General features: G+C 42.6%; 1 protein-coding gene across 1 annotated transcript in view; it reads left to right on the top strand.

Annotated features, from left to right (window-relative positions):
* The window catches only part of LOC104016504 (neural-cadherin), a 59,609-nt gene extending 38,736 nt beyond the window's left edge, over nucleotides 1-20,873 (top strand). The window contains exons 18-33 of the mRNA XM_087734492.1: nucleotides 655-2,272; nucleotides 4,212-4,305; nucleotides 5,093-5,277; nucleotides 5,879-6,111; nucleotides 7,133-7,410; nucleotides 8,840-9,054; nucleotides 9,349-9,476; nucleotides 10,286-10,413; nucleotides 10,566-10,698; nucleotides 10,781-10,961; nucleotides 13,816-13,982; nucleotides 14,648-14,912; nucleotides 15,703-15,883; nucleotides 17,267-17,520; nucleotides 18,450-18,604; nucleotides 19,027-20,873. Coding sequence (XP_087590618.1) covers nucleotides 655-2,272; nucleotides 4,212-4,305; nucleotides 5,093-5,277; nucleotides 5,879-6,111; nucleotides 7,133-7,410; nucleotides 8,840-9,054; nucleotides 9,349-9,476; nucleotides 10,286-10,413; nucleotides 10,566-10,698; nucleotides 10,781-10,961; nucleotides 13,816-13,982; nucleotides 14,648-14,912; nucleotides 15,703-15,883; nucleotides 17,267-17,520; nucleotides 18,450-18,604; nucleotides 19,027-19,428 — 4,617 coding nt within the window. The 3' untranslated portion in view covers nucleotides 19,429-20,873. The remainder of the gene's footprint in view (nucleotides 1-654; nucleotides 2,273-4,211; nucleotides 4,306-5,092; nucleotides 5,278-5,878; nucleotides 6,112-7,132; nucleotides 7,411-8,839; nucleotides 9,055-9,348; nucleotides 9,477-10,285; nucleotides 10,414-10,565; nucleotides 10,699-10,780; nucleotides 10,962-13,815; nucleotides 13,983-14,647; nucleotides 14,913-15,702; nucleotides 15,884-17,266; nucleotides 17,521-18,449; nucleotides 18,605-19,026) is intronic.
* The last annotated feature ends 1,851 nt before the right edge of the window (nucleotides 20,874-22,724 follow it).

The following is a 22,724-nucleotide window of genomic DNA, read 5'->3' as shown; positions in this document are numbered from 1 at the left end:
ATAAGCATAGCATGGTTGGCACATGTACCTCATGCATTTAAGTCACAGACCCTTTGGCTACATTTATACTACCAAATAAACATCACCGGGGATTGTTCTTTGACTCTGGACCTCGAACGTCTTCATTGTTTTGTTGTTAGAGCAGTCCCTGGCATGAGGACTGCTTGGTTGGTCCAATTAGCGATCTCCCAAACAGTCCCTGGATGCAAATCAGGAGCTGGACGTTCTCTCTGGCCTGTGCTGACAATCAGCTTGGATGTATGGCCACCCTGTTTTTGCAGCCTTCTGTTCACTCGGAGAGGAACAGCCCCTGTTTGCCTTTGTATTCCAGCTCCAAAGAGTTTCACAAGAAACATTTGCTCGGCAGACCTGTTATTACTTCCACTTGGTTCTTCCTGCAGTTATTTCCTCTTTCCAAAAGATACCAGGAAGTAGAATATATTAGTCTGTCTAAATGTGATCCTGTTGTTTCTCTAGGCTGTGCATGATGTTTATTGAAAGAGCACTTGACCTGAATGACTCAAACCAATAGATGTTTGCTGTTAAAATGCATGCTATTTATTTAGCCTGCAGAATACCAACTGCCATCAATAACAGAACAGTGATTTCCCCTTTTCTTTTACATAAACACTTACCTGCTGTGGCTTGTTCCAGGTTTCTGCAACAGACCCTGACCAAGCAGCTGATCAAAATGCCATTAGCTATTCCCTGCACGGACAGGGGGCCAGTAGCGAATTCAGCATCAATGAGAACACAGGTGAGATCAGCGCAAATAAAAGGTTAGACCGTGAGAAGCTATCAACGTGGCGCTTTCTTGTTCTTGCAACAGATGAGAGCGGAGAAGGACTGACTGGCTTTGCAGATGTGATCATAGAAGTGAGGGATGTGAATGACAATGCACCCCTGTTCCTCTGTGTTTTGGATGGCTGTTTCATGGGCCACGTGCCTGAGGATTCTCCGGCAGACACTCCGGTCATGGAAATGACAGCAGTGGACCTCGATGACCCAAAGGCTGGTATGAATGCTGTGCTAACATACAGCATCATTCAGAATGTCCAAAATGAAATTAATCTGAACTTGTTCTCAATTGACTCAGTTAGCGGCACCATCTATACAGTGCTCGGGTCCCTGGATCGGGAGAAGGAAGACAAGTACCTAGTAGTGGTTGAGGCCACAGATGGAGGAGGACTCACTGGGACAAGCACTGCCACTATTTTCGTGACCGATGTAAATGATCACGCACCAATCTTCGTGCAAAGGATCTATACGGCATTTGTCTCTGAGAATGCGAGTATTAACACTGAGGTGGCAGTGGTGTCTGCTGTAGACAGAGATGAGGGGGAAAATGCCATGGTGACGTTCAGCATCCTTGATGGGGACAACGACCGCAAGTTCTCCATAGAGACAGATGAAGTCAACAACTGTGGGTTTATCCGGCTACGAAAGCGGATTGACTTTGAGAAGCCTCATGAGAGGGTGTTCAATTTGACTGTGAAAGCAGAGGACATGGATTTCTTCAGCATCGCTCACTGCGTCATCTATGTGGAAGACTCCAATGACCATGCTCCTGTCTTCTACCCCCAATTCTATGAAGTGGCTGCACTGGGGGAGGACACGCCAGTTGGCACCAAAGTTGTTCAGGTTTCTGCTGTTGACTTGGATTCTGGCCTGAATGGAAGGTTTTCGTTCCACCTCCTAAACAAGTCTGACCCAGGTGGCCAGTTCTCTGTGGCTAGTGATGGGTGGGTGATGGTTGCAGGACTGCTGGATCATGAGACAGTGACACATTACCAGCTCATTGTCATTGCCACTGATACGGGGCAGCCTCCTCTGACTGGCAGTGCCACTGTTTTAGTGACTCTGCAGGACGTAAATGACAACGGGCCAGAGTTTGAGGCTCATTATAACCCAGTGGTCTGGGAAAACACAGCTTCTCCACAGGTCGTCCAAATGAACGAGACCTCTACATTGCTGTATGCTAAGGACCGTGACACTGCTGCTAACGGAGCACCTTTCTCCTTTCACCTTCTCAGCAATTTCGATAGTCTGACTAACTTCAACTTGCAGGACTTCCACAATGGAAGTGCCTTGCTCACCGCGCTGCGTACCTTTGACAGGGAAGTACGCAAGGTGTTCTACCTGCCCATCCTGATCACAGACAGCGGGATCCCACCAATGAGCTCCACCAACACGCTAACCGTGAATATCGGAGACCAAAATGACCACCCGCATTCTGCTGGCTACATGGAATGGCTCATTTACAGCTATGATGGTAAATCACTCCCTGATGCTTGCTTCCAAGTGTCACAGTAAGGTCAAAGGAGCAGCTCTGAGATTCACAGGAGGACTCTGTCCTGTTCCACATAAGCTAAGATCTTAGTAGAGGTGCTACTGAAGTTTGCTTAAGCCCCACCTGAGAGCAGTAGGTGTGTGGGGTACAGGACTCTGGGCCACTTGGTTTGTGGAAGAAACTGAGCCAGCCTTGAAGGAAGAGTATAGCTGGCTGCTATTCTATGCATGTTTCTATTGAACTTGAGTAATGGTCTCTTATTTTCAGATGCAGTTTTCCAGCAGCATTAACATTTCAGGGAGAAAAAAATTAACAAAATTCATAATGTTGCTGAGAAGTGATGAGTCTGAATGCTGAGAACCTTCTTCCTCCTCCTTAAACCTTTTTCCTCCTCCAGACTGAATTCAGTTTTAGTGAACACTTTTAAGCTGAACTCATGTGTAAACTGCCTGAGACATTCATACAAGCCTTCAGCTGACAAATGCTCTTCTGGGGGAATTTTCTGTGAATGTTGGCTGCAGGCAGTGCAAGAGAAGCCACCTTTCCCTTCTTGCTTTGGCAATTAGCTAGCAGTTCTCTTGTGATCCAGGGTCCCCACATAATAAGCCCAACAGCAAAATAAACCACACAGGTAAAAAGATTTTGGGATGCTTGCATCCATGTAAGCTTAGGTCATTCCTTCCTCTTCTACTCTGCTGTGTATCCTATGGTTTGATAGCACATTAAATAGATTGTCTATTGTGGGCACACTAGAAACTACTTCTGTGTAGATGCTCTTGACCATTTATGCATACTGAAACGTTGTTCTGCCTGTTGTGTGCTCACTGTCAAGTTCAGCTTCTTGTAAAGTTGAAACCAAGTCTGGTTGCTATTTGCTGAGAAACTCTGCTTGTAGCCTAGGTACCAGATCTTTTCATTACACCTGAATTCCCTTTTAGTTGCCTCTTTAAAAGATAAACTCATCTGTACTGTTAATTTCTGGGAGGGACTATTCAAGTCTTCAGATCTTAGGTTATTTAAAATATTAAGGAGAGACGGAATCAGAAGGCTACTCACATGTTGTATGCTACATTCCTATAACATGGGAATCAAACACCAGGGCATTCTGTATACTGTCTCCTGCAAAACACCTGATGAATGTTGCCACAGTTGCAGGAGAGGCACAGTTTTCTCTCTTTTTTGCATGCAGTCCCTCAGTTGTCAGGGTTTGTGCTGTTCCCTTTCACAAGGTGAAGTCCCACACTTTTTCCTCTTCTTTGTGTATCCTTGATTCTTTACTCAGTAGATATATGAATTCAGATACCTGTGGATCTTTCCTTCAGAAATAGTTTTTGTAAAACAACAAGATACTGATTTACGAGCTTTGCTGAGAGGATGCAAAACCAGCAGAATACATGCTGCTTTCCATCTCATCGCAAAGTCTCACCATCTACTCAAAATAATCCTGGCTACTGTATTTTGGACATCCTCTCTATCTTGCTGTAATTTCTTCCAAATTGCTATTGTTTTTTGCCCTTTATAGCCCAGTCAGCATTTTGGTTGTTTATCCTGCCGAACCCCAATCCCTATCTAAAACACTCTGTAAGTTGGTTGGATACTGCAGCCAAAATAGTGAAAATGCGTAATTCTGATGTTGTTTCTGAGTATCTCTCACATCTTTCCTCAGAGGTGGCTTCTCTTTTTTTCTTCGCGTCTGCTTTTCATTCCAGCCACTTGTTGAATTAAATCTATGTAGCCATATAGCAAACACCCGATAAGCAGGACACCGTGTGGTGTTTCTAAACTGGTGAACATCTCTCAGGAACCATCATAACTATTTTTGTAGAGATTTTAGACTTAAACAAGTAAAACTTGAATGGCCAACCTGTTTGTGTATGTGTGAGAGGTCTGACCATACTGCTTATATGCTATGTTGTTTTAGGTATCCTCCCAATGACTGTACTGGGCCAGGTCCATGCCCCTGATGATGACGACTGGGATCGCAAAATCTACCAATTTGAAGGAAAAACGTCAAGGTATTTGGAGATAAAAATGGAAGTTGGGTGTAATGTATGGAAATCTTGCCCACACACAAAAACATATAAAGTATTTAAACTGCCTTTTTTTGAAAACAAGTGTGCAAAAGTATTGTTTTGGTTAGACGCTTGTGTGTAGCTCTCCAAAAGCCCTTCTGAGTGTGAGGCCACAGTAAATAATGCTGTATGCCAAACCACTCCACTTCCCGTTGCCTGATGGGCTGGAACACCGTTCCAAATTCCTGTTCACAGTCATACACATAATCAGGATCAGTGAGCCACTACAGAAGAAATACCCACGAACTTCCACCCTCTGTCCTCTATGCTCCTGGAGAGTCGGTGTTTCCCTGTCACCACTGGTTTTAGGACCTTACTTGTATTGGACGTGTTCACACCGAAGTGTCTGGATTGTGACTAGGGTTGAGATGTACATGTGCCATTCGAAGGTTTTGACGAGGTCTCGCTTTCAATGAATGTAGCTAAACTAGGAGTTTCCACTGTTTCCAAAGTTATGGTTATAGTAGCCTGAGTCTTCCTACACAGTTCCTATGGCATAGAAGCAGGAAGAAACCTTCTTGATATACTGGTGAAGAGGAGCTCTGTAGGAGCCAACAGAAGGCAACGTAAAAAAGTTCTGTTCTGCCCTGTCCCTTCATGAGGGAACACATCTGCTTTCTTTGATAGCTTTCCCAAAATAAAGTGGATCAGAAAAAGCAGTAGTGATGATAATTGCTACTTAGCTTTTAAACTTCTCATAGCTTGTTTCTTGGCTTAACGCTTATTACAGGTACTTTATCCTTAATGATAACTCAGGGTTGCTGGCTATTAAAGAAGGTACCCCACCAGGAACGTACAACATAAGAGTCAGAGTCATTGATGGAGTCTGGCCAGATGTTGTCTCAACTGTAAAGGTTATAGTGAAGGAAATCAAGGATGATGCCCTCCATAATGCTGGTTCTATACGAATAAAAGGTAAGCAACGTGAAGAAGTACATTAGAATTGTAATACTGAAATCTACCTCTTTACTGTTACTGCTATGTTACTTAGAATTCTAATGCTCTTAAACATGAGATGAGAGTTAATAGTTTTCTAGGTAAGGGTTTGAAAATGCATCTTTGTTTGCATGGTCCTCTGACACTGCATATGAAGGTGCATCTATGGAGAAAAAAGACAGCAAGAAATGTTCATCTGATGTGGAAGACAAAGAAGCGAGATTTCTACACCAACTTTTTAGCAAAACAGCAATTTATATTTCAGAAAAAACTTAATTTGAACAAGTGTCTGCCTGAAATTGCCCAAATTTTTTCAATCTTTGTGGAAAACTAAAATCTTCTTACACGTTTCTGATTTAAAAGAGTGAAAAAAAGAAATTAATAAGAGTCAAAAAGCTTGAGAACACAAACCCTGAGTGGAAGCCAGCACGGACAATTTCAGAGCCTAAAAATGAAAATACTCCTGAATTTGCAGTTGAGTGCATTTTCTGTGACCTTAATATTATTCTGTGGTGCTCCTCTCTTATTGGTACAACAGGTGCAAGATATGTGTTTGTCAGGTTTTTAACTTTTATTACAGGTATCACTCCTGAGGAGTTCATATCCCAGTCCCCTGAAAAACAGAGTAAATACTACCAGATGAAGAAGCTGCTTTCAGAAATTGTATCAGTCCAACTCGAAAACGTTCACATTTTCAGTGTATTAAATAGTACAAGTCAAACCCAAGGTGTTGATGTTTGGTTTGCAGTTTATGGTCCACCCTATTATAAAGCAGAAAAACTTAATGGCAATGTAGCAGCCTCCAGAGTGTGGGTAAGTATCCATGCTACCTATGAAACCACAGTATCTTCTCATTGTGTCTATTCAGATAATATCCATTGCCTAGTGAATGCCTGTATTTAGAATGACTGAAGGAGTAATGTGTGAGAAAAATGGATAATTTTAATGTGTAAAGTCAAACAGTCCTTTAGCACTTATATTAAAAGTTTCAAATATGAATGTTTTAAAAACCAGCCTATAAATACATATTAAGTCACCCAAACACAATGAGCTTTTAGGAAAGTGAACATGTTTTTCCTACTGAAATGACTGTTAAACTCTGTGTAAAGGATGTGTTTGGCTGTTGCCTTTCCACACGGTGTCTTAATGTTTCCATTTATAGTCTTCTACACAGAAATGTTCTGTAGCTGAAACTCAAAACCAGTCAAAAGTTCCAACTTTCTGAGTTAAGAGGGCGAAGCAGTAAAATAACCATTCTCCAGTGGAAAACCAGGTTGGAAATGTGCATTGACAATTTAGTAAAGTTCCTGCCCCTCTTGCAAAAAAAAAGTTTTGATCAAAGTTAAATGACTCGCTCTGTTGGAAACGTGTCTGTTGGTACACAGAGGCTGAAATAAGAGTTACGTTTAGAATCAGTGCTGCAGTACCAACTCAGTCTTGCCAGAAAAGGTATTTCTTCACTGCCCAGTGCCTGTCCACCCTTCCCAGTGTTTTTAAGACAGAAGTCCAAATTAAAAATACGGATCAGATGCTATGTAAATAATCCATCACAACCATCAGAGATTAAAATTTATCTACTCAGCTTATGGTGAATATGACAATATTTTTGTCTTCTAAGTGCTTGCTTACACTATAATTGACCTATACCAAGGCTTTGGCCTTAACAGATGCCAGGCTGAGCTACCTTTGGCTGATTAGAGTGAGGTAGATGTTGGAAGGCAGTGGCACAGCAACCAGTTTTGAGAATAAATAAGACTTGGGCTTTTCGTGGCTGTTGTTGTGAGCTTCCTTTTTGTGGAAAAGTCAGATGAATGCAACTAATTGTTCTCCACAGCTGGAAAACATCTTGGATATAAATATCACCCAGATTGGCATTGATGAATGCACGACTGCAAACTGCACTCAGAGCAGCGGATGCATCAGCAAGCATGAAGAGAGTCATGTGCCAACAATAACCACAGCTGGAAGCATTTCACTGGTGTCTGTGACAGTCCTGAGTCATGCCCTGTGTGGCTGTGCAGCTCGGGAGAGCCCTCATCTCTCCTGCTCCTCATACCAGACAAACCCTTGTCTCAATGGTGGCACATGTGTGGATACTGATTTGGGCTACAGGTTGGTAAAGCTTTGTCTGGTGTGCAAGCAAAATGCTTCTAGCTCAGTCTGCAAGGAGGAAGACTGGAAGCTTGGGGAGATGTCACTGCGTGTCTTCTCGCTGTGGCAGATCTCAGTTTTGTTATACTTCATGGACAGGTCTTGCAAGCAAGCCTCTATTTTCAGGTAGATACTTAGGTTCATCATAGTCTCCAGGAAAACCTTGGGAAGTTTGCAGGCTGCACCGATTCCTTTAATGTCATCCTGCAAAATGCTCTTGTTTTGTGCAACCTACCTTAATGTTGTTACACATTTAAATCATGTCACTTATGTCACTTAATAACCTCTTTCCCACATTCCTTGCCTCATGTTTTCTCCAAAAATGACATGCCGTAGACAAAATAGTATGAAGGTGAAAAAAATGATGGGACTATAGTAGGTCCCTTTCCAGAAGGCAAGGCTTAAGCATATTTGCTTAAAAATGGTCATCCCAACATAGGAAAGCAGAAACAACTAGCCAGCCTCTTCTAAGAACCCTTGATAGGGGTGATAGGACTCAGAACGAAGCTGCAGAAGCCCTGGTCATAGTAAAGATCTGTGTCTGACATTGCTGCTCGGATGTAATCAACCAGGGAAATTTTTCTGCCAAGAATCTCTTGGTAGGCTCCGCCAGCTATCATTTGCTCAACATTGAGGCTTCTTTACTTCTGCTCCATTTTCAGTGGTTTTTTCTGAGATCTTTTTCTGCATCCTACCCCTGTTGCTCTGCTTTTATTAGCTACTAGCAACCTATGGGCAGTAGAAACTAAGAAATAGGGGCCCAGCTGTTCTCCGTTCCTCCTGCCTATTTATGTTGCTCCTTTAGTTTCGCCCTTACAGTTTTTGTTATGGTTGTGCTGTGATTACTCTTTTCTACAGAATCCCCAGAGTATTAAGGAAAGAACCCCAAGCATCTATTTTTGATAGTGTAACGGGAATAAATCAGTAAGTAGCTTGCAATAAGAGTGAAGTTATCAAGATCTATGACTATCATCCCTTTTCTCGCTTTTTCTGGGTGATATTACCTTCCCACACCCTTCCTTTGCTTTCCCTGTCAACATTATAAAGTCTTTAAACAAGCTGATAACTAAGCCTGGTGAAAAGTGGGTTTCTTATCTTTGCTGAAGAGATTAGAGGTTTTCAGGTGTTTTGTGTATTACGTCTCTGTCATTTGTTCACAGAACTATTCTTGCATAGACATATTATCATTTAGAACTAAAGTTAAATTGTGTTTGTACAAACAAGTCAATAGGGAGCATTTTCTGATGGGAGTTTTGTTAGTGCTTAACCCGCACTATGGCCTAGGCAACATGGGCTCCTGTGTTTCCAGTGGAGAGTCCTGCTGTGGGAAGAGCCCTTTGCGACTTCTGCTTGGATGGTGGATTTTTGCTTTTCTTTATTTTTTTAATAGATGCAAATGTTCTGCAAATTTCCATGGACCAGACTGCCAGCAGACAAAACACAGCTTCAGAGGCCACGGTTATGCCTGGTTCCCTCCTCTTAAGCCTTGCTTTGAGAGCCGCATCTCCTTAGAGTTTATCACTGAAGTCGCCGATGGCCTTCTGTTGTACCACGGACCAGTGGCGCGAGGGCAGCCGGGAGAACGGGAAGATTTCATTGCATTAGGTTAGCAACTTAAGGGGTATTTGTTCTTTGTGTTCATGTGAAGGTGAGATTCTCCTTACAGTTGATAGTTTTTTTTTTTTTAAAAAAAGGTTCAGAAAGTTACTTTTGAAAGGAAAATGCAGCACAATTTGCCAGTATGCCCAGTTTGTATCCTGTGTCACTGCGTCAGAAGTTGGATTTTTTTAAGCTGTCCAAAGAACTCCTCCAACTAAAGTCTAACTGCAACAGCCATTTCAGCTGAGTTTAACTGGGAACGTGATTACTGTGTGTCCAATAAGAGTCTTTCCTTTGCAGAGCTCTCCGGTGGCATCCCGTCGCTGACCGTGAGCCACAGCTCTGGTGAGCTTTTCCTGCAGCTGTCACGAAATGTTAATGTTGCAGATCGCCGCTGGCACAATATTAAAATTATAAATGATGGAAAGGCAAGTGTAAATATGGACAATCCTGTGGAAGAACTAATTCACGTACATGGTTATTCCTTCCAAATCCTTCCTCCCTTCTGTAGAGCTCTTCTATCAATCAGTCTTTCATCATCTCTGCAACAGCTCAGGTATCCCCTTAGTCTTGAAGCAGCGAAGCAGAACAAGGCCTGGAGAAGTCTGATCCGATTTTGAAACTGGCCCTGCTATTTTCTTTGTTTAATGATCCTATCTATCGCTTAGACTACAGAGCTGTGATAATCCAGGGGCTAAATGCTTCCTGGGCTGATGGAGTGAAGTATCCTTAATTTCTCTGAGCAGGAAACCCTGCCCCACCAAGTGACTTCAGACGTGCAGCACAAAGGAGATAGATATGCTTTTGCATAAGGGACACATCTTGCTGATACAACACTGGGGAAGGCATCTGCTAGGCTTCCCCTTCCTCTCCTACATAAGACAAGCTGGGGGGCATGTCAGGATCTGGGATGGGGAGCCTGTCTACTCAGCTAGATTGTCTCTCTGGGTTCTGATTTGGCAGAAAACGCCAAGAAAATCCCATCTTCCATCTACCGTGTCAGTGACTTGGCATGGTCAAGGTAGAGTCAGATCTTTCTTTCGTGTGGCACCTTAGTTACACACCATGTGCAATAACCTTCCAGATTAGTACATGGAAGTGTTTTATTATTTTAATAAAGTTTCCTGCACTGTAATTGCTGATTACTATTCCTCCTTCTGCTAAGTGAAAGAAAATGTGTAATTAAAATGTATGCACGCCTCTGGATGCAATTGTTTTAAATAATGCTTTTCTCTAGAAAGTGAAGCTGATTCTTGACCACTGCGTAAATATCTCAGTTAGAGACGATGACAGTGTCATTAAGAAGATCTCCCAAATGGATCTGTCTGCCTGTGAAGCCTCTGGAGCGACTGTGGGATCTCAAAGGTAAAATAAAACCAACAACAAGAACTGGAAATGTAATTACCCAAAAGAGCTAAGGAAAATAAGGGGGGGGGGGGGGGGGCAGGGAGCAGGGATCAGCCAAGTTGCTGTATTTTGCATGGCACTAATTCTTTCTTTCCCTCCCTTCCCTTCAGCATGGGTAGGCTCTTCAGTGGCCATCAGCCCCTGCAGCTGGGTGGAGTTAAGAAGACTTTGCCTTACCACGATTCACAAAGGCACTTCAGAGGGTTTGTTGGCTGCATACGCAACGTCATTGTTGATAGTAAGGTAGGGCTACTAAGGCCAGTCTTGGGTTTACTGCTGTTAACTGTAGACACCTGATGTGATGCTTCTCTTCGTCCTTTTTCAGGTCTATGATTTAGAGCACCCTGCAGAGTCCTTGAACAGTGCTCCCGGCTGTGCCCTTACGGATAAAATGTGCCAGAGTGGTGGGATGGCCTCCTGTGGTGCCCACGGCAAGTGTGTTGGTGGTTGGGATTTCTTTCGCTGTGACTGTTCCCCAGGATATGCTGGACCAGCATGTGAAAAAGGTACTGCCAGTTCTAGGGAGAAATTAATGGTGAGGATCTGTGGGAACAGCATCAAACATACTGCTCTAAATTTGCCCCGACTTTGAACTGAGTGGCATAATAAGACGATGCTGTACTCTGGGCATGATTTAGATCTGCAGCAACATAAAGATCCTTCTAACTCTTGTTGAATAAAGATAATGTCACAGATGAGGGTCTTGTTGAGACCTGCTTTACTTTTCAGGGGAGGCAAGTGGTCAGATGGGTTGTTTTGTCCTTTTCATCACAGCATCTTATTTCTCAGTGGTGAAAGATGAAACATTCTGCATTGTGCCTTCTTCCTCTGATCGCACTGCTATTTGTCACCTTGCAGTGGTTATAGGAGTGATGAGATTGCCAGCTTTATATGTTGTCTCTGTGAAACCTCGGGGCATAACCCTGAAGTTATCCTCAGGCCCAATTTTCCATCTATAAAATGGGGATAATTGCATTTGTGTCTGTCACTGGAATGAATTGAAGGTTGTGCAATGCCCCTAGACCACAGCAGTGGGTGCATGTGGGGGCATAATATCAGGCTGGCTCCAGCAAACATGTTATCCTGTACAAAATCAGCATGAAATATGTATCAGAGAACAAAAGCATGCAAGGGTGGATAATGAAAACTTCAGAGATGTTGTAAGAAAGTGCAAAATTTTAGCACAATTAAAGAATTTAGGAAATAAATTATTTAACTCCTCATAGCCCACAGCCATGTTCAGGGTACAGGGGAGACACACTTGAAGTTGGCTCTCTCCTCCCTATCTTAATACCTTCAGCAGCCATTGCTCTAAAGCAGAAATCAGAAGAGTTACAGGTGTTTATTGGGACTTCACCTGTCCTGTGTTTGCCTTCTCCCTCTCAGTACAAGGCACAAACGATGGGGTTGATCATGACAGTCTATAATGAGCACCAGTGCCCCATAACTTCGGGGGCTTTGTGTAGTTTTGGAAGAGAATTAGACCCTCAGTCCTGTAGTTTGAATGAGCTACAGGTGAGGATGAGCAGCAGTGAGCAGCTGGAAAGGAGCACATGCAAGCTAGCTTTGAATCAGTGCGCTGTGATTAACAGACAGGACTGGTAGTGTATTACACATATCCTTTCAGCTCAATGCACTTGCTTTTCCTTCTTGTATATGGAACAATAATACCCTATGCAGGCAGCCAGACCCTCTCTTCCTTTCTCCATCTGCCACACAGGACTTAAAAGGTGTGACGGTAAATTACTCAGCGGAAGCTCTGTCTGTCCAACACGGCAAGGACTGGAATCGTAATTGGCACGCTCTAGGCCTGGAGCCTTCACTGTTTAGAGTGTTTGTTATCACCACAGAAAGGGCTAACATAGTTCAGTTATTTGTATTAATGTTTTGCAGACAGATGATGCTGGTTTATAAACAACTGCCTAGATTTAAATCTTATTCTGTTTTGCATTATCTTGGGATGCTGGTTCACAAACCCAACTGTTGTATTGGCTCCTACCCCTCACCACTGAGGGACAAACCAAGTGCTCAGAAAGTAATTACTCGAAATCCATAAGTTATATCCTGATGTAACAGGAAAACTTCGATTGGTTCCCGCTTCTTCTGATATATTGGGCTGCAAAATGCTGGTGTTCAGCTGGTGCTTTATGAATGCCTGAGCCGTGCTTGCAGCAAGGAGCAGACAGCTGGGGGCAGGAACCACTGTCGTGTCCCAAGAAAATTTATCCCTGCTTATCAGTTACAGCCTGTAGCTGCAAAGATGGTAAATAAGAGAGAACAGTGGGCTAGGAAGAATAATATGAAGGGAACAAGCTAAAGGAGAAAATATGCTTTAAGAAAGAAAAGAGAGAGGAGAAACAGTGATAGGAAAAGAGAGTGCAGAAATGGTCTCTTGATCATTTGATATTTCATGGCCTGTGAACCAGTCTAAGTGCCCCAGTGTCAGCTGGGCAGTTCTTGGATTTCTACTTGCGTGACACTGACCTCAGATTAGCTGTTGGTGACCCAGCGTTCTTCCTGTCTAGTCACTAACTTGGACTATATCTTTATTTGGTAAAAAGAAATTTCTTTTTTCAACTAAGCTGTGCCCAGAACAAGCAGATCTAGGATTGCTGTCGGGTAGCAAGACTGAAATGGGCGTCTGCTGCATAAGAGCACCAGGGTCTGGGTGGTTTAGTGGTTTTTGATTTCCACAAAAGTGTGCAGTGCAACTTCACCACGCTCTCTGCTGGACGACTCTCAGATGGATTCCCCAGGATGATGGGGAAAGAATGAATTTCAGTGCGTTTTCCCCAGTTAACATAATAAACACTGACTTAATCTCTCTTTGTAATTAAAAAAAATTACATATTATAACTTTTGACTCTGTGCCAGACCCCAGGCTTTCTCTTGTGCCAATTGAAATGGGAAGTAAAGTGCGTATTTTCTAACAGTGAGGGTTATTAAACGCAGGACTATACTGCTCAAAGAAACATTAGATTCTCATTTTTTTTGTCTTCAGATCAATACCAACTACTTTACTGGAAGATACGTTTGAGATCTTAAAAAAAAAATAGGTAGGAGTTGCTTGACTCAGTGTAGGAGTGACTGAGTAGAATGTGTAGCTTGTAACAGGCAGAATGTTAGAGACATTATCTAATTGCCCCTTTCCTACCTAAATTCTGTGCCCTTTGTTTGTTCTTTTTCTCTTAATTCCCTTGGGGGTGGAGGGGTGCTTTCCATGATGCTTCCTGACGTTGTCAAAGCTTCTTAAGAACTAAAATTCTGACATTCAGAATTGCTTAATTCTCAAGCAGTAGAGATCTGAGGGAGCAGTAATTTCTGAGATTTTTGCTTTGGTTTTGTGTGTGTTGTGCTTAGTTCTTCCAGAATGGGCTTTTGGAAGGGACAGCTGGATCCATTATGAGCCGAGAAGCATCCTCAGCACTCAGAGCACTCGGATCCAGCTGATGGTGCGCACCCGTATCTCCCACAGCACCCTTCTCAGCTTGGCCTCTGCAGATGGGAATGGATACATCCAACTGGAGGTGAGCAGTCCAAAAGCCATTCTGTTTCAGTGCTCTTAATTTGTCATGGAGTACCCCAATAAGAGAAAAAGGTGCAGTTTCTGATTAAGGACACCTGTTCTTTAATAAAGAGCAAGAATTTTCTCCATGACGGTAACTACTTTCATTTGTGTTGTCCTTCTCAGTATTACCCTTTCATAGCATAGATTCTAGCTGTTTCACTGCAAAAAGTACGGGTGAGTGAGTGCATACGATACAGATGAATGAGGAAGATTGTTTTGTCCTGTTTGCCTTTTCCTGTTGCTTCTGTCTGTCTCCGGCTATGGAACTTGTCTCTATGTTTTCATTGCTGTTGAAAAAGCTGTCAGGATTATATTAGCCAGAGAGAAGCTAATTATTCCAGTTGTAACAGGAGGGTCAGCTGGGAAGACTTAGAGGTAGACAACAATAGGGAGAAGATTGATAAAAAGGTTCATCTGCAAAGAGAGAGCAGCCTGTGAAGAAAAAAGCTGATAATCCCTGGACTTGCAGTTTTCTCGTGGTAATTTCTATCTGGGAATAAAGCACTTAAATGAAAATTATACTCTTGGTTTTTAAAAACTCAGGTCCATTTCTTGAGGCAGGACAGTGTAATAACATTTAGAAGTGCATTTCTGTTATTAAATGTCTTTATTGTTGTCTTCTAGGTAGTTGAGGGTTTCTTTAGTGTTAACTTCAGCTTGGGGGACAAAAATCACTCTCTGAGAATGAGAACGTTACGTATAAACAACGGCCAGTGGGTCCTTCTGACCATGGAGCGCTACAACAACGAATTTACCCTGCGCGTGAACAGTGGTGGAGGTGATCAAGAAGTGACCTCTGTCTTGGGTACGAATAGATGGTTTGAAATGGATTGGGCAAGCATTGTGCTAGGAAACCGCCTTCCCAATCATTCAGAGAGTGATTTCCAAGGTACGTGATGTGATGAGTTCCCAAAAGGAGGGAATTAAAGCCTAAAAGGGGCATCTTTGAGTGTATTGGAGAGGCTAAAACCCAGGTAACAATTCCTATGGCAACTACTACGCCCATGAAGCTCCGTCGCCCCTACTAGGGAATTCAGAGCTAATGTTCAATTCTCTATTTGCCGTTGTATCTGGTCCTAGTGAAGATGTGAGATTTCCTGTAGATATTGAAAGACAGCACTTCAGATTTTTATTTCCCATGCCAGCAGCCCCAAGTAGGGACCTCATGCTGCTATCTTCACTCCCTTTTTGCCTTGGAAGGGTTTAAGGAACAGACACAACACATCCTGGTAGGAGAAGAAGGATATGCAAGGCAATTCATGGCACGCTTTCCATTTCCTGGGATGGGGTGCTGGGACTTAGAGATTGCGGCTCAACGGAAGACAGCTTTTTCCATTCTGTTGCTTCTCATTCAGCCCCACTTTTAAGATTGTATTTTGAATCTAGATTAATTTAGTGGAGCTGTTCTGGTTCATAGCACAGTTCTGCTAAATTATTGCATTGGTGCAACCAAGCTGTCCTGGAGAAGTATTGTCAATCTGTAGATTGGCCAGAGCACATAGGCACGTGTCCTGTAGTTCTTCTTCTAAAATAAAACTGATAAGCAGTATAAGGATCTTTTAAAAAAATATTTTAAGTTTTTTACAGTGCTCTAAGATCTCCTGCATATGTGTTGGGGGCAAGGTGGAGAAGTTGCTAACTCAATGTATTTCTCTGTGTACTCCCCTGCTTTGATGCAGGTTGTATGCGTGATGTCCAGCTGAATGGTCAGCCACTTCTTGTGGAGGGCAAAAGCACGGAGTTCGGCTTAATTCTGAGGCGGCAAGGTGTCACGATGGGGTGCCATTCCAGTGCCTGCAGCAGCCAGCCCTGTTACAGCCCTTTCCTTTGTGTAGACCTGTGGAGAAAATATGAATGCCGGTACATTAAGCTTTTGTTTTCATGCAGGGGTGGTTGGGAAGCTCCCTCTTTCTACCTTAGTTAAGGCAACTTGCTTCTAACAGTGAAACTCCCTGCTGCTCCTGGCCAGAGAGGGGCATCCCAAAGACAAATCCTGCTCTCCATCTCATCTCCCAGCCTGGGCCAAATTTGCCTTTTCCTGCAAGTTTGATATGGAACCTATTTACTCCACCATTTTTTTCCATGGTGAGAAGATCACAGGCCAGTGAGGAAGTGAAATACCCTTTGATAAAAGGTGGATTGCAAAAGATTTGGTCTCTCCTTCTCTGAGTGAAAATATATATACTCTGATATAGCATATATATATATATACACACACTGTGTGTGTATATATGTATAAAATATATATTGCATATACAATATATATTTACATACATTTTCTGTAAAGAAGTTGAAATTAATCATACTTTGTATGAAACAATGAGACTTTCAGAATTAGACTGCTACAAAACTGGATTCTAAAATTGGCTGCCCAGGGTCAGAACCAAAGCCCACCAGCTGGTATCCTACACAGTTATTTCCTTGGAGAAGATCCACTCTTTAAGGAAAATTTTCAAAACATATATTAAAATATACAAACCAAAATACAGGCATTTCTGTTCAAAAAAGCCAAGCATACATACACACGGGACTGGGAGAAGGTGCCACTTGCATTGCTTCAATTCAGCCAAAATTTGGGACTTCTGAGGCCTGGTGTTTCATTGCTGAAAGAGGCTGTGAGATGGTCTTAAGTGTGCCTTGGGACACTCCTTTCTTCAGTCTGCTTGTGAAAGAACAATAAGTAGGCTCTTCCATTTATTCACTAGTATTTCTTCTTCGGATTGCAGAAAGCAGGTCTGTGCTCCTCACAGCATTCCTGCACAGCCTCTCCAATTACCTGTCAGAAGAAATCACTTTCTCTTCTCATTAAAGTCCTAAAAGACAAGATGGGTCATTCTGAGTAGGTCAATGACATCTCTTTCCCAAAGGCCAAGATGAACATTGCAAAGCTTATGCTACATGCTTGCTAAGCCCATTGATCTCAGGCATCCATTTCCTTCTAGGGGTTTTGAACATGTCTGTAGAAAAGGGTTAGTCTGTTCAGAAGCTGACAGATCCCTTTTTTAAGGAAGGAGTGAAGCTCTTCTGCGTATCTTCTGGATAAGGAAAGCAGAACATATGTTCATGTTTTCATAAGCCTACTAGCTCACCATGTTAGAGTTTACATCTGTTTCATACTCTCAATGTGGATTTGTGGTTTGCTTGAGAAGACTTTAATTATTGGCTTTAAAGAAATAGAAACAAACTTTGCACAAAACAGGTGCTTTGCTTGCCTGAAAGATATCTTCTGCTTCTGTTGTTCAGGTGTCCAGCTGGGAAAGTAGAAGTGACTGACAACCTTACAGGGCTCAGACACTGTACCTCATCACCTTGTGGACACTGGACCTGTAGGAATGGGGGTACCTGTGTGGCTCAATCCCAGGACAAGACTATCTGCCAGTGCCCCGAAGGTTACAAGGGAAGATGGTGTGAAATTAGCCAGGTGAAGGCTGGAAGACCCGTTGGACTCAGCTCTGGCTCTATTCTGGCAATCAGCATGTGCCTCCTTGTCTTCCTAGGTAGGAAAGCAAGTACTTCTTTTCTTTCTTTTTAGTCTTGTATCTTTTTAGTCTTGAATCAAGTCTGTTTTACCCTTGGATGTTGTGATCAGTGTTTCACTTTTTCTGGAGATCACCAGTTGGGAGTTCATTTGAGGATGCTAAGAGACAGGCATCAGCACATAGGTACAGTTTACTTGCTTTCAAGCCACTTCAAGCAAATTTAGGACTGCTCTCTTTCACAATCAGTTATTTTCAATCCTTCTTAAATAAGAGCCTTCCATCTATGTGTGCAAATCTGTGTGCAGCCACATCCATCTGAAACTCCCACCTGCCCTGAGCCCTTACATTTGTATCAGTTAGGACCTACAGCTAGTACGTGCTATTCACAGATTACGAAGGCAGAGATCTTTCTCTAGAAAGTTTATGATCTTAACAGGCAAGCCTCATTAAGAGTGTGGGGCAGAAAGAAATGTTCACACTGTGTCCAGTTTCAGGCGCACTTTGGCTGAAAAGTTAATAACACCATAAAACTGTTTCTCATGTTGATAAAGAAAAGCTGCATACAGATCTCAGAATAGTAAGGACTCCATGACTATATTACACTTGTAACCTTCATTAAAACAGTGTTTTACTTACTTTGGGTATCTTATTTACTCAGGATTGGTGAAAGGCCAGAGATTGGCCAAAATGCCTTCTATTTAAATGGATTCCTTTAGGTAAGTAAAATACTCTTTTAATGAAGTTTATGATGTAATATACATAGATGATTCTTTACATTCCTGAATATAAGTTGTTTATATATTAACAATTACGCATCTCTTACCTGGGAATTTGGTTGTCAAATTAAGCTTTGATTTAATATCTCAGGAGTTATATAACTACTTGTTTATCATGCATCATACTTTGTCATATGTCATATAACATATATGTGTCTTTATTTCTTCCAGCACTCTTGGTTTCCTACACGGTGTGGAGTCAGTGGGGAAGTTCAGGGTTTCGGAAAGGAGGAATTTACCACATTCCTGAAGAGCGTGAAAGTTGGGAGGATGTTAGAGAAAATGTTTTCAATTATAATGAAGAAGGAGGTGGAGAACGTGACCAGGTATGATGCAGCTTCAATCCAGTTTTTGCAAATCCAGCCTCTCCTCACCTTCTTTTCCCAGACCTTTCATTTAACTTATTGTCCTTATCCAATTGGCTTTTTTTTTTTTCAACTTGAATTACTCTTGAGTGGGAGGCTTCTATTTCAACCCAATCTGTACCTTTCAAGATGCTGGTCATCTGTGGCCACCTTTGAGGGGGCTGCTCTGGACACAGCATTCTTGCTTTAGCTGAAGACTATCATTATGCAAAGGAATTTGGTATTACCTGAACTAAGTCCTCTGAACTAGGCCCTCTCTCTGCTTCCGTTCGTAGAGAACTCACAGAATCCAGTTTTGTGTTGCAGTGATTTTTAAAACATTTTTTGGAATGTGTTTCCTTTTGTGTTGTTTCTCTCTGATATCTGCATTCTTTTTTTTCCAGAATGCTTATGATATAGATGAACTGAAGAAGCCTCTCCATACCGTTTCCCGCTTCTCCTTGAGGTCAGCTGCTCCAGACTCCAGGACACCCACTGGCCCAAAAAGAGACTCATTCCCAAAACATGCACATCAGAAACAATCAACATCAGCTGTTACTGGTGTCCCAGACTTCAAGGAATATGTTTCTCAAATCATCTGGAATGCAGACAACGATCTACAGAGTCTTCCAGCTGACACTATTCATTTTTACTGCTTAGAAGGGCAATGCTCTCTAGCAGGGAGCCTTAGTTCCTTAGACTCTATTAGTGGTGATGAAGATCTAAATTACGATTGCCTCCAAGAGTGGGGGTCAAAGTTTGACAAGCTTAAAGAACTCTATAAGGTCTCAAACAAACATTTGTAACCAGAGTTAAAGGAACTTGAAACATTGCCATGCCATATGGACACTACTTTTAAAAATGCCCTTTTTTATATATGAGGTACATCAAGTAACTTACTTGATGCAAAATTTTAGTTACAGTAGTATGATATACTCACTTTTCCCGGAAGTGATAATCCGAACAGTCTTTTTATATGCACTGTACAGTTATTTAATGGTAGAAGTGCAAAAACTTTTAAAGCATTAATTTTCTTGAAAACTTTGGAATGTAGGATTTGTATAGAATGGCATTATAATATCCCTTTTTATTTGTGTAGACCACAGTGACTTACTATAGAATCATAGTATGGTTTGGGTTGGAAGGGACCTTTAAAGGTCATATAGTCCAACCCCCTTGCAATGAGCAGGTACATCTTCAACTAGATCAGGTTGCTCAGAGCCCTGTCTGACCTGGCCTTGAATGTTTCCAGGGATGGGGCATCTACCACCTCTCTGAGCAACCTGTTCCAGTACTAGAATTCTCCTGGATGCAAGAACGCAAATTATTTTCTCCCTAGTATTAATATGATTCCTGTCAGGTGGGTAGCAATGTGTAGGGCATTTTTTTAATCGCATTCATTTTAGACTGTGAAATAATTATTACAGATGTTAAATATAAAACATTTTAAATTTCTGTTTGTCAGCTTTTGTCTTATCCTCCTAAACTGTAATCTCCCCCAGCATCACACACACCATCTCACTCACAGTTACAGGCTGCCCAACTGTGTGAAACTTTTCTGTCTGACCCTTTTTCCAATTACCTGTAAAGAGGAGGAAATAGCGGAAAGATCCTAGCTGTGAATAGCACTTTGCTGACATGACAATTTACACTCTTAAAAGCTGTTGTCAGACCTGGGAAAAGTTTATGTTCAGTAAGCTTTTCTTTCCAACTTTGCTTTCCACATGGAACCCTTCTTCATAGTCTGCAGCTGGAAAACGGAAGAGCTGATAGCAGGTGTAAGGAGAAGCTAGAAGGGAATCCAGGCAAAAGTTAGAACCAGACTCTTTCAGTCAGGAGAGTCATTGTAAAAACTGAGTTCCTCAAAACAGAAAGCATGGGAAACCCACCCTGTTCCCCTTTGCCTCCTCCTGCTCCCACCCCTCAAAAAAGGACTGTGGTTTGAGCATGGAAAGGGAGTCAGGAGCTTCTGAAATCTAACATTGACTTGAACACTCACCTCTGTGACCATGGGTGAATCACCTTCTCCTTTCCCTTTCTCTCTTTCTTACCTCTCTGACATAGGGGCAGCTACCAATGCCTGGGGTGATGTGTGAATGTTGGTAGGTGCTTACAGTGTGCTTGAAAGCTCTGAAGTGCTAAGGTTTGTTTAATTGTTTTCTACTCAGTGTTTTTTTAATTATCAGTACAACATGATACTCAACATTTGTTTTTTATTGAAGTCTTGAAACTTCCTTTGATTTATAGATAGTTTTACAATTAGACCTTTTGTCACTATTCATCATTTTACTTGGCATAAAAAATGCAAATGTAAATTAGTTTTGTACCTAGAAGGAAGATTTTGATACTGTTAGAAGAAGTATAAGTTACACTGAAAATTGATTGAACAAAACCACCATGTGATCTGAATAAAACCATCTGCATTCATTCCCTAAAATTATTTGTATCAATTATACCAAAATAACAATATTTAGTAGAGATTTGGAGCAAAGAGCCACTCCTTCATGCCAAAGTCTCATATGGCTGGGCATTCATTGTTCCTACAGAGTCATAAAAAATAAATATTGTAGCTATATTAACATACAGCCACATCTTGCTTAACGTAAATTTTTCCTCTCCTAAAGATGTATGGTCTTGTAACAAATTACAAAATCTCTTACATCCAGGGATATTACATATGTTGTTGCTGCAAATGGAAACTGCTGAGCCCCAGAACTTCAGTACGGCAACTCTTCCAAGTGTTATGCTCTTATGACAATTTCATGAAGTGCATATACATTTTTATTGCTTTATTAAGTTGCCTCTTCTGAACTTGGTATCAAGTAAAGCTCAGCATAATTATTGGTAAACTGTCTCTTCCAAAAGAGACTAATTTGAACAATGGGCTACAAATAATGCTGACAGGCTAACTACGATCTCCCAGAGGATTATTTTGTAATTCATATTCTGAAACCGAACATTTTACATATGGATGCATTAAACAATAACTCAGGAAAGTTGAAGCAGTAGTTATTTTTTTTGCCTCAAATAACTGAAGACACAAAGTAACATGCACGACAAGATAACAAATTGCATTGTAGTCAGGACATGTAATGGACTTCTGTCCTCATGGCAGATGAGAAAGAGGAAAGTTCTGTCTCCGTGGGTCACTTATAGCCAAATGCAGAATGTTTATGGCTGGCAGGTCGCTGTCTAGCTGGGTAGTTAAATGGGCTGAGATGGAGAAAGGGCACTCGTTTGATGCAGTATCCCCTGTTCCGCTTGCTGCGGGTGCTGCAGCTGTGGAGCAGATGAGTAGCAGTCCTGTAGGAAAGCAAAAACAGCCCGGTCATTTACGGCAATGACTGGGGCAACATAGATTTGCATTGTGTATCTACATTGAAAACTTGCTGTGCAGAATTTGTGAACTCTTTTCTTGGTAAAATACTTGAGAAATTCAGCCAAATGACTGAAATATTTAAGAGCTTCTGCTAGTCATCCTGCTTCTCCCCCAGACTTTGACATCCTAGGGAGAGGCGTATCTGAAAAGCTTGGGAACCGGCTCCTGGCTCGTTGCAGCTTGGGGACTGGCAGAGAGGGACCCGGACTGCGTAGGTGCGGACATCTTCATAACGGTGGAAGCTACTGCTGAAAAGAAGTAGCTGCCTCTGCCACTTGACTTGAATCTGCCCCTGTTCGTGGATCAAGGTCTTAATGTCTTTGCCTTTTCATAAGGCGTTGAGGCGTGCGTGGGCAGGGGGAGGACGGAGGATTCGTCGTTTTACCCTCGGCTGAGCTGCGGGAGCCTGCTCTGACCGCTGCAAGGGCCCAGCTCTGAGCACTCCCTTCTTGCCCTCTCCTCTAGAGAGCTGCTAGTCACCACATACTCAAAAACGTGTTTCCCGTTACTTAGCGGAGCAGCAGCAGCGGAAGGGCGGGAAGGAGAGGCAAGGCGAGGGAGCACCGGGGGGCCGGCGGTGGGCGGGCCGCGGCTGTGAGGGCGGGCGGCAGGGGGCGGCCGTGCTCCCGCCCCGCCGTGTGGGCGGGGCCTCACCCATAGCGCCGCCCCCGCGCTGCTCCAGCGCGCCGAGGGGCGGGACCGCGCGTAGCCCCGCCCCCTGCC

This window comes from Nipponia nippon, unplaced genomic scaffold, assembly GCF_047370975.1.
Source record: "Nipponia nippon isolate SJK-2023a ecotype South Korea unplaced genomic scaffold, ASM4737097v1 scaffold_1, whole genome shotgun sequence".
Lineage (NCBI taxonomy): Eukaryota > Metazoa > Chordata > Aves > Pelecaniformes > Threskiornithidae > Nipponia > Nipponia nippon.
This window is presented reverse-complemented; position numbering and strand designations above follow the sequence as displayed.